General features: G+C 44.4%; 2 protein-coding genes across 3 annotated transcripts; both read left to right on the forward strand.

Moving 5' to 3' along the window:
• Positions 1-529: 529 nt before the first annotated feature.
• txlnbb (taxilin beta b) lies at positions 530-6,858 on the forward strand. Its single transcript, XM_035611511.2, has 10 exons — positions 530-723; positions 2,591-2,840; positions 3,190-3,281; positions 3,384-3,554; positions 4,777-4,971; positions 5,276-5,395; positions 5,504-5,578; positions 5,680-5,772; positions 5,977-6,072; positions 6,235-6,858. Exons 2-10 carry the CDS (start codon positions 2,606-2,608, stop codon positions 6,751-6,753), a joined length of 1,596 nt encoding a protein of 531 aa, XP_035467404.2. The 5' UTR covers positions 530-723; positions 2,591-2,605; the 3' UTR covers positions 6,754-6,858.
• A 132-nt stretch (positions 6,859-6,990) lies between these two features.
• LOC118286806 (prostamide/prostaglandin F synthase) lies at positions 6,991-10,697 on the forward strand. 2 transcript variants are annotated; one of them, XM_035611515.2, is made up of 9 exons: positions 6,991-7,663; positions 7,862-7,955; positions 8,095-8,148; positions 8,351-8,396; positions 8,495-8,622; positions 8,757-8,871; positions 9,455-9,577; positions 9,668-9,805; positions 10,204-10,697. In XM_035611515.2, the coding sequence occupies exons 1-9, from the start codon at positions 7,555-7,557 to the stop codon at positions 10,309-10,311; spliced, it is 915 nt and encodes a 304-aa protein (XP_035467408.2). In that variant the 5' UTR covers positions 6,991-7,554; the 3' UTR covers positions 10,312-10,697. The 2 variants fall into 2 exon arrangements, with proteins under 2 accessions (XP_035467408.2, XP_035467409.2); XM_035611516.2 differs by having other exon boundaries at positions 8,501-8,622.
• The last annotated feature ends 320 nt before the right edge of the window (positions 10,698-11,017 follow it).

An 11,017-nucleotide genomic window follows, 5' to 3' on the forward strand; every position in this document is an offset into this window, starting at 1 on the left:
TCCTGTTTTCCGCTGGATTTTACATGAAGCACAATTTTTTGCATCACCTCCACTGTGCATCAGTGGCACGTACAGTCGTGTGCCGGCAGTAAATGCCGCATGTTGTTCAGCGAGGAAAATGACTGTGATCCTAGAGAGTGCGTTATGTCGCTGCTGACGCTCTTCTCGGGGGTTTGGGGAGGGGGTCTGTTCTAATTCCGGCCAATCAGAGATAGTTCTTTTTTTCTTTTCTTTCCTTCCTTCCTTTCCTCCCCTGCTCAGTGACTAGGCCTGTCAGGCCCCATTTATTACGATAATTATACGGCTTTTTAACAGCATCCCAGCTTCAAATAAAATTAGCCCTGCGTTGGTTTCGTAAAGCAGCAGAGGCTTGGCGTTAAAAGATGGCAGCATGGCTGAGATCCTGAGGAGGAAAAAAATCCTGAAATGATGCAGCGTTGCGATTGTGTTCATACATCAGCTGCTGTATGTCACGCTCGGGGGGGGGGGGGGGGGGGGGGGTACATTCCTGGTACGATAAGAATCAGACGAGGTCTCCGTTGTTGTTTTTCTGTAAGTGGAGAGAGACGAGAGACGCTGCATGTCTCTGTCCTCCCTCTCTCCGAGCCGTGCTCCTCTGATTTATTTTGAGGTGGTCTCGTATCACAGCTGTCGTATCTGCGGTGGCAGCCTGGCCCGAGCCCCTCGACACTCTTCCTCTTCCCCCACTGGCCCTTGGTCCTGGTAAGAGCCCTGTTTTTTCGCTCGCTGTCCTGCTATTCATTAACACTTGAACAGCGTAAAATATATGACTTTGCAGCCATGCCTTGTGATTTAAATGTTTTCCAAAGCTCTTGTTGATCTTAAAAGTTTTTTGGGGTATGTGAATGGTTTTGTCTGACTCTGATGGCTTTCTGAGGGTCTGTTCAAGACGAGGAGACGTTGGATTTATTGAGACTTGCCCGGCAGTGTCATTTGCTAACAGAATAGAAAGGTTCCTTTTAATTTAAGGAAAGGAAACTTGTTCACTAAACTTCTTAATTTCTATTTCTGTTGTTTCCTTGGACAGCTTTGTTTTGTTTCGGATCACTGCCTGCTCTTGGATATTCAATATACAGCAGTTGAGGTTGCATGTGTCACATTGATGTTGTTGTTTTTTTGTTTTTTTTATCGGTGCAACTTTTGTACACACAACTTCTGACATTGACATCAATGACGGCGGATTAGAAATTTAGAAAAAAATAACTTGCCCATATTAAGAAGTTCTTAAAATAGCCGGCGGGGCCTGGAACAGGTGCCATGTGCTTCGGCTTGTGAGAGCGCAGGCAGTGTGAAGGCTGCACTAATTTTATGCACGTAAACAGGCTCTGGCTGTGAGCCCTGTACAACACCAGACACACACACACACACACACACACACACACACACACACACACACACAACCTCAGGCTCTATCCCGCTTCAGTTAGATCACTGTGGTACACTAATAAGTTTTTTAAAATATAATTTTAATTTAATTTAAAAGAAAGGCGACATTTAGAGTAAAGCATCACCTTCTGTCAAGGCCAAGACAATATTGTAGCAGCTACATTAATGAAAAGAGTATCTCATGTTTCCCACTGAGTGTACAGCAGTTTTCAGTGCCTTGCTCAAAGGCACTGCGGAGGTGTGTGTGGGGAATTTGGGGTTTAAACTGGGAAAAGGGTCAAGTCACTCAATGGACTTCTGAAATTTTAACCAAACCTCATCCTTTAACTAGAGGAGAAGTTAGCAGCAACTTTAATCATCTTAAATCGCAAACCAACTGGATTAATGAGGCTGATACAAATAGATACAAAAGTGTAAATTCAAAAATGTTTTAAGAAGTCTCCCTCTAATTTCTTTTAATCTAATGCAAATTGTGATGATTCACACTGAGTGAGACGTCTTACAGCTGTCAGGTCTTTGTTTGTCATGTCTGTATACTGTGAACACTTCTGATTCATCGTACACACAGATATTTATGTATCTGCAATAGGGCTGTGACTTGATATTATTATGACTGGTTATTATCTAAATGAATCGTTAGGACTTTAAAGGAAATGTGGTGGACTGTATTTGTATAGAGCCTTTCTACTCTTATCGACCGCTCACAGCACTTTTACAGTACAAGTCACGTGCACTAATCCCCACACACACACACATTCATACAGCGCTGCTATTTACAGCGCTTTTTCTGCCAAGTTCATACACTGCCGGAAAAGTCGTCCGAGGAAATGAAGTGTTAAGTGACTTGCCCAGGGACAGCTCGGCTGACCTTCTGGTTAGTGGACGCCCCTCTCTACCCCCTGAGCCACACCCCAATACCTTGTATAAATACCTTGTTTTGTTGAGGCAGTAGTGGAATAACCCAAAGATATTCACTATACTGTCATATACAGGGAAGTCACGTTGAGATCTGTCTCAATGATTCACGACGGATGCGAGAGTTTAGAAGAGTTGTCGGCCTTTGCCCCCCCAAATACACACGTGAAGGGTCCGTTTTATCACGACAGACTGATTCTCTCAGTCAGGGTGAGACGTAACGTCACTTCGGTTTCGTTCAGGGAATCCAACTCTCTCTCCCTCTCAGCTCTAGCTCAGAATAATGGAGGCTTGTCCGGAGAGCAGCCCTGCTACCGCCGGTCCCGAGGCGTCGCCAGCCCAGGGTCAGCACATTGACCTGACAGAGGACCTGGCCCAGCAGCTGGAGGACATCATTAGCACCTACCAGGCTGCAGAGATCCCCGCTGAGCCAGAGGACACGGAGGAGGTCACGGCCATCAAAGAGTCGGACAGCCGCAAGGACCAGAAGCTGGAGAAGAAGATGCTCAAGAACCTAGGTGTTTTATTTGTCTTCCCCCCCCAAAGTACTGTATTGATTTTAGCTGATGGGTGGGTTCCATTCAGCTCAGTCAGCAGGAGTCCAAATAGTGCTGAATCCGATAGGTGTGTAAGCAGATCTGTGATGTATGTAAGTGCATCCATCTGCAACAGATGTGCCGGTAAAATAGTATTTCCACATGCCTCGGGAGCCAAAATCATTTTTCACACTTTGTGGGCGACTGACTCCTCCTGATCCCAGCTGGGTTCTCCAACAACATCTTGTTCGGTTGTTGTAAATAACTTGTGCCCTATAGGATTTTAAACTGAGAGGTGATGTTTAACTTCACATTCTCTGCGGCTGTTCAGGGAAGGAAGCGATGCTGCTGATGCAAAGCCTGAACAAACTGGGCTCCCCGGACAAGAAGCTGGAGGCCATCATCAAGAAGCACGCCGAGCTGGTGAGCGGACGATGAATGAACGCAAAGAGAGACCCCCCCCCCCCCCCCCAAAAAAAGAAAGGGGACTATAGTATTGAGGGATTTTTCTGTGTCCTTGTGCAGTTGGAGGAGCACCGCAGTGATCAGAAACAGCTGAAGCTTCTGCAGAAGAAGCTGCTCCAAGTGCTGAAGGAGAAGGACCAGCTGCAGAGCGAGCACAGCCGCACCGTGCTGGCTCGCAGTAAACTGGAGGGGCTGTGCCGAGAGCTGCAGCGGCACAACAAGACCTTGAAGGTACTTCAGCTCATGACCTTACTGCTCTACATGTGGTAGAAGCAGTAGTGGTAGTAGTAGAAGTAGTAGAAGTGGTAATTACATGCCTGGTGTCGGAGCTACTGAAATTTGCCAGGTGCTGTTGGTTGAGTTTTGGTGCCGGGTGTTGTCAGCACATGTTGGAGGTGACATCAGCTGGCACCAAAGATCAGCCATTGTGTCAAAGGTCAGGATTTGACCTCTCAAACGGCCACACCCACCAACTCGTGCTGTGAAGCCAAGAGCTGCCCAAGTCTAGGCTTTCCAAAGATATATTAAATACACCGTGACAGACAGATTCGGGAGAAATGTGAATTAAATAATCCACGTGACAACTCAGTCACGCTCTTTAATACTTCACTCTTAGGCGGAAATATAATTTAGCTTTTCATGGAGTGTTTTCATTGTTGACCCAACTGCAGATTATTTTCTCTTATTTTAACTGTCATATAATTTCTTTAACAGTCATTAAATATCAAAAGCAGTTGAAAAAAATATGTGACTCCAAATTCCTTGTTTTGCTCAAATAAATAGTTAGATAAATAGATAGATAGATAGATGTTTACTTTATTTATCCCAAGACGGGAAATTCCGGTGTAACAGCAGCACGTTTCACACAGCACACAAAATATATACAATATATACACAAAAAAATGTAAAAATATACAAATTGCAAAAATATAGAGAATAAGAATAATAAATATAAAGAATTAACATGAATATTAATAGTGGAAATAGTGCAGTAGTACAATCAGTTACCAGTAAATACGGCAATTCAAAACCCAAACAAACCTTCATTGTTAACCCTTGTGTTTGACAAACAAACGAGTGAGGAAGTGGAAAAGCAACCACCAAAGGCTTTGGCATTGTCGCACCGATTAACGGATGAGGTGAATCATCATTCCAGCTTTTTACATGAACTACTTTGGATAATGCGCGGCTTACAGGAGCTATTCCAAGCGATCACAGTGTATGTGATTATGCAGCTACTAGACTTTAAAATACACTGGCCAGTTAGCTTTGACTTCTAGCCCCCCAGTATGGCTGCCAACTGGAGCAGCAGCCAATTAACTGAGGAACTGGTGATGTTCCCTTGTTGGTTGGAAAGAAATACTCAGTAAATATATGCAGTAAATAACACATACATGTAAATATAAGTATGTGTTTTGAATACTTGGGTTTTACATCCATCCCCGGACTACAGGAGGAGACGCTGCAGAGGTGCCGAGAGGACGACCTGAAGAGGAAAGAGATCACCACCCACTTCCAGGGGACGCTCAGTGACATCCAGGCCCAGATCGAGGAGCACAGCACCCGCAACACCAAGCTGTGCCAGGAGAACAGCGGTCTGGCGGAGAAACTCAAGGGGCTCATTTCACAGTACGACCAGCGAGAGGCGGTAATGAATCCTGCCACGTGCTTTTTAAAAGGCAGTCACACAGAATTCGGGGCGGGGGCGGGACAAGCGGTAGATTGTGAATTTGTACTCCTCATCTACATAACAGCTTCTGACATTGCTTGAAATGGACTTACGTAAAAGCCCACACATCTGGGCTCTCTGGGCCACTATCAAACACATTAGTCATTTGCCCGTTCAGTAGCTACAGCATTTCAGTTATATGTTGCCAAAGGTCCCCGAGCAAGAAATGTAGCAGCTTTCGGTGTGAAAAACGCCTCATAAATTCTCCCGAATTGTCTCGCAGAACCTTGAGAAGGTCTTCAAACACAGAGACCTGAAAGAAAAGCTGCTGGACACCAAACTCGCGCAGGCAAACATGATCCTGAAGGAGACCGAGGAGAAGCACAAGCTGGAAAAGGAGCTTGTACGTTTTGCGCAATCACTTTTTTTCCCGAGCGTTTTAATAACACATTTGCAATACTAATCGCCCGCTGCTCCTTGTCGTGGGGGTAATTTTATGTATATTCCACAGCTGCTGAAAAAGGCGGCGGAGTTTAAATTGCAAGTGAAGGTCATGAAGGAGCAGGAGATCGATATGAAGACCCAGGTATACAGTAACACGGCACCGTGAGCAAAAATTGGCTTGTTGTTTTCTCTGCATATATATATATATATATATAACGTTTTTTCCTCACCACGTCTCCTCAGCTCGAGATGTACTCCCAGAAGTTCGATGAATTCCAGGGCACGGTATCAAAGAGTAACAGCGTCTACAGCGGCTTCAAGCAGGACATGGACAAAGTAAGCAATGTATCACAGAATATATTGAAGTCGGCCTCGAGACGTTGGTTAGGTTATTTGGACAAGAGAAAAAAAGTCCCATGAGATTTACAATAGCGCTTCAAAGGTCTGACAAACTGTATAGTCCTGCACTCTGAGGCAAATTATTTTTAGAAGTCACTTTGATCACGTGCGGCGTGTTGTGTGTGTGTCTTTCTGTTGTAGATGGCCAAGAAAATGAAAAAGCTGGAGAAGGAGTGCCAGTCATGGAAGACTCGCTTTGATGGCTGCAACAAGAGTCTCGTTGACATGGTGACAGATGTAAGAAACATTTTTCTCCTCTGCCACTCATTGCCTATAACGCGGATTTGTTCCTTTTGCAAAAAAGTGCTAGAACCAGCGGAAGAAATGTTTGCAATAAAAAAACAAAAGACGTCCTCACGTTTTCTGATGTGTTACACGTGTTTTTTTAATCTTTTCCAGAGAACGATCAAGGAGAAGGAGTTTGAGCTGATCACTGTCAAGAACCAGAAGCTCGAGAATCTGTGCAGGGCTTTGCAAGAGGAGAGGAAGGGTCTTTATGATAAGGTGCAGGGAGCTGGAAGTCAACCAGAGGTCCACACTGCTGCACCGACAGAGGAGGAGGAGGTCCCCGAGGTGAAGGAGACCGCCAAAGACGCAGACGATGACCACCCAGTCCAGAACCCCGCCACCCCCGCCCCCGCCGCGCCCGCTGGGACCCCGACAATCGAAACTCCACTGAACAAGGAACTGGCCAAACTGAAAGCCGAGCAGGCCCGTCTGAAGGAGATCGCCAGTTCTTTCACAATCTCTCACACTATACCAAGTGAAACAGACGCTGGCCAGGAACAGGGACAGTGTGACGGCGGCCAGGAGCCCGAGCAGAACCACATAGAGGAGAGCAACGGCGAACAACTGCAGGAAGGCGAGCAGGATGGACACCAAGAACAGAGAGATTTGGAAATCGAGTCGGTTGATTAATGCTGCAACTGCTGTGAAGAAGAAGAAGAAGAAGAAGAAGAAGAAAAAAAAAACTAGGTTCATGTGAGATTCACAGCAATAAAATGAAAAAAATGTTGGCTTTAATGTTCAGTGTCTGATCCTGATATGTCAAGATTTAAGAGGAGCTTTGTTTTATTTCTTGCAACAGGGTTAGGGGTTGGCTTTTCTTACACACACACAAATCAAAACTAACTAAAACTAAAGCTGCTTTCAGACATTTTCCTGAACTTTTCCAGAGGGGCTGTTATGTGAGAACGCAAATGTCTGCAAAAGTTGGAATGGAAACTTTCTGGTCTGAGCGCTTCTGACTCGGACAATCTCCTGCTGCGTTCGACATGCTGTGTGTGAACGGCAGAAATTGTGTTCTCTGGAGTTCATGTCCGAAAACAGCATTAGTGTTGACAACCAGTGATCTTCATTTCCTCCGTAGACCGACAGTAAAGCGCTGCAAAGTGAGAGGAGCTATTGAAACTCTCCAGGTCGAGCTTCACTACAAAATATTTGCTGCGTTACGACATATCTGTCTCTTTGATAAAAAAGTCACACAAACACAATACACATGGTTTTACAGACTGAGTAGTTCTTATCAAACACTCATGCACTGATGCTCCAGAGTAAAATCAGCAGAGCGCTCCTTTTAAACAGAGCTCAGGCTGAACATTTTTTCCCATTTGCCCGGAGTGGACTTGGGAAAGACAGCAGAGGTCATTCGGCCGCACGCACTGATAAGAAGCCGCATATCCCGGGAAACCACTGCAGATCCACACTCCAACGGGGGAAATGGCGGAGGGGGCCAACCCAGCTGCGCTCTCTTGTGTACAGGCTCTCGGAGCTTTCGTCGCAAAAGGAAACGCTCTGCTGGAGCTCGCCGACAAGGAGAGCAAAGAAGGTAGGCGGCATTTTGCGAGGCCCCAGACAAGTGTGCACAAAAATAGACGTGCAGACGCCGAGTTGCGCAGCTGACGGGGCGATTTACGGTGGCACCCTGAGTGGGGGGACGCAGCAGAAGGCCTGTCAATAATTGGACATAAAGAACGAAGCCTGGCAGCCTGTCACAGTCCAACTTCGTGTGCTTTGTCTCTCCCAGTCTCTCTCCAGGAATTCGTCAGGCAGAAGCTACGCATTGAGCAAGAGCAGTCACTGCTGGGCCTGATCGAAGCGGCTGCAGCCTTGTACAGAAGGTTCGGAGCAGTACTCAAAGTTTTTCATCATTTTGCCGCCGTTGTAAAATGTACATATTTCTCAAGAACTATATCGATTTATGAGCCTCGCCGCATCACAGACTCAGCAGTTGTTTTCTTTATTCTGTCTAATTCACAGCCTGTGTGTCAAGAGGAAAAGGGACGCGGAGGATTTATGGAGAAATAACAAAGAGTAAGAGCAAAAAAAACCAAAACCTTTTTAATGAAGTCCCTTTATCTCAGTGCACCCAAAACTGACACCCTGATGTAGTGAAACACCTGAGACAGTCACGATTGTGCAATAATAAATGTATTCCGTTATTCAGAAGGTAACTCACAGGCCCAATAAAAACTAACACAACCCTAAAGGACTTGTTGCATCATGACATTTCCAGCTGCGCGGCGTTGCAGGATGCTGTGCAGGACTTTCAGCTGTTAGCGGTGAGCTATTTATATTCAAGAAATGAAACAAACGATCAAAGGTATTCTGAACTGTGCCATTGCCTAGAAATTTGTTTGGTGTGACCGATGTAACACAGGTGCAGTGGGATTCCTTTCTGCAGCGTTTGGACGATGAGTTACATCTTGGAGCTAAAACACCGACTGGGGACAATCCATCAAAATGTATCTCACCAGACACGCCTCTCGTCGACGCCAAAACGGGAGAGTGAGCTCGATTCATTTCCTTTTATGTAACTATTTCTTGTTGAGATAACTCATTTACCAGACTGAGTATCTGTCTGTCGAAACCTTATTGTGTGTTTTCTGTCAGTGATTTACTAGTTACCGTGCGTTTCTCAGAACAGTGACACTGGAGAAGTACCTGGGGAAAGGTAAGAAGATCCTGCTGGTGTTAATCCGCCAGTTCTCCTGTCTGCTCTGCCGCCTGCACCTCAAAGATCTGGAGGAGAATCAGGCAAAGCGTCACACACAACTTCAAATGAATAAGAACATTTCATGTCGACTAGACAGTATGTGGAGGATCTCATGTAATATTTGAAGCTGCAAGTCAACATTTTATAAACAAGAGAAAAACATTTGTCGAAGGCATCGCTCTTATAGCTGAACTGATTTTTAAACTCTTTTTTTTAACCCTCCTTAATGTTATAATGTTCATGGTTGCTCCAATATCTGACTTTAACATGCAGTGAGGTGAACTTTCATCTGATCACGCGTTTGGAGGTTACAGCAATGTTCGGTTTCACAATTACATGAATTCTAAGCAAATTAGTTATTTGTGTGTTTCAAAAAGAACAATTCTTTCGTCATTTTCCAGACAATGTATTATTCAACAGGCATCCCCGGCCCCTAAAACCAGCACCTTCCTCTTGTAGATGCTGTGAAATGCAGAGGTGCCTTTGGATGTTACATTTTCCATTTGAACCTTCCCAGATATGACTATTTAAAGTTGCCATCACATCTATGAATCTAAACTGGATCTGTCATTATCGTTCTTTATCTCAGCTATGGAATTAAATCTAACTTTCTTCATTGTGCAGACATCCCTGGATGCACACTCTGTGCAGGTGGTGGTCGTTTCATTTGGCCGTCAGGAGGGAGCCACACACTGGCTGAAGGAGACGGGCTGTCGATACGACATGCTGTTGGACCCTGACAGAAAGGTCAGGGGTCAACACCATGCAGCGGAAATGCAGACAACACGTTTCATAAATTGTCTGATTGATAAACAAGCCGCGTGTTGGGTACTGCAGGTGTACGCCGCATTCGGCCTGGAGGCGTCTGTGAAGAAAGTATTAAACTTCAGTAACATGCTGCTCTATGCCGAGTACGTGGCAGAAAATATGGAGTTTCCCAGAGGACTTCCGTCGCTGCAGGACGACATGTTTCAGGTAAACTGTTGCTGCCTCAAAGACATTATAGGCGGGCGGAGGCAGCAGAACTTGGCCATTTGCAAACACGTGTTACTATGTGAAAGTGAACAAGAGTCATCAGGATATGACCCATGGCAAACCCGAATCATCAAACGGTAACAATTAACTACCTGATAAAAAAAAAAAAGTGCTCCAGAAACGATTACAGAGGAACGGACATACTTATGACTATATCCACTATATCAAAGAACATAAGAGTTCAGATAATAATATATTTTTCTGATAGATCAAGAGCCCATTCACAATAAATATGAATTATTTCTGACTTGGATTCTTTACTTCTCTAGTCACCAGTTATTTTTTAACAGTTATAATCTATAAACCTTCATCTTTTTTTCCCTGATTTTGTTTTCCAGCTGGGAGGCGACTTTGTTTTAGACGAACGTGGGAGGGTGCTGTTCCGTCACTGCTGCCAGAGTCCAACAGACCGGCCCCCGGTGGAGGACATTCTATCTGCACAGTGAAGATTAAACTCCTTCATGCAGATTAATTCAATGATACCTTGGTTATTCATTTGGTTAGCAATATTCAAGCACTGGCGATATTAGTGATTGTGTACAAAGTGAGTCATTTTTATTCTGTGTAGTATTTCGTGCACTAACTAAAGTGAGGTTACAGTTCATTTAAGGTGAATACAGTAACTGAGACCAGTAACCCTACTATTATGAATTAAGTTAACTGGATTAAAGAACTCCAGTAAAGAAAAGCAGTGTAAATTATTTATATACATCACTGAAACCTGCTGTTCAGTAAAAGTAAATATGAACTTTAATTGTCATCTGCAAAGGATCCATCAAGAATCTACAAAATAAAATCCTTGTACCGATTAAAGCACACCGATGTCTTAGTACAAGAATGACCAGTTCTTTTAATTCAGACACTCACACTGGACAACAACTGATTCCAAATTAAAACAATGTTAAAACATTTTTTTCAACGTATTCAGCGTAAAACAACTAACGCAATTAGTCCTTAACCAAGAGCAACATGGCTCAACTGGCTGTGTTCTTCCCCATAGCACAAACTAAGAAAGATATGGTGACAAAAATAAATGCAAATTAGAAAGAAGTGCAGCTGTAAAAATAAAACCCAAAACCAAATCATTGCATTCCACTACGACGCAAATGGGATGTCATCCTCGTCGACGCAATGATCAAGGGATCAAAGGCA

Source organism: Scophthalmus maximus, chromosome 15 (genome assembly GCF_022379125.1).
Source record: "Scophthalmus maximus strain ysfricsl-2021 chromosome 15, ASM2237912v1, whole genome shotgun sequence".
NCBI lineage: Eukaryota > Metazoa > Chordata > Actinopteri > Pleuronectiformes > Scophthalmidae > Scophthalmus > Scophthalmus maximus.

What these genes read in the sequence shown, in the direction of transcription:
- txlnbb (XM_035611511.2), top strand. Translation starts at nt 2,606, where the DNA reads ATGGAGGCTTGTCCGGAGAGCAGCCCTGCTACCGCCGGTCCCGAGGCG. An exon ending in AGTACGACCAGCGAGAGGCG is followed by an intron (nt 4,972 to 5,275) that starts GTAATGAATCCT and finishes ATTGTCTCGCAG; the next exon opens with AACCTTGAGAAGGTCTTCAA. An exon ending in AGATCGATATGAAGACCCAG is followed by an intron (nt 5,579 to 5,679) that starts GTATACAGTAAC and finishes ACGTCTCCTCAG; the next exon opens with CTCGAGATGTACTCCCAGAA.
- LOC118286806 (XM_035611515.2), top strand. Translation starts at nt 7,555, where the DNA reads ATGGCGGAGGGGGCCAACCCAGCTGCGCTCTCTTGTGTACAGGCTCTC. An exon ending in GCTGCAGCCTTGTACAGAAG is followed by an intron (nt 7,956 to 8,094) that starts GTTCGGAGCAGT and finishes TCTAATTCACAG; the next exon opens with CCTGTGTGTCAAGAGGAAAA. An exon ending in AAGATCTGGAGGAGAATCAG is followed by an intron (nt 8,872 to 9,454) that starts GCAAAGCGTCAC and finishes TTCATTGTGCAG; the next exon opens with ACATCCCTGGATGCACACTC.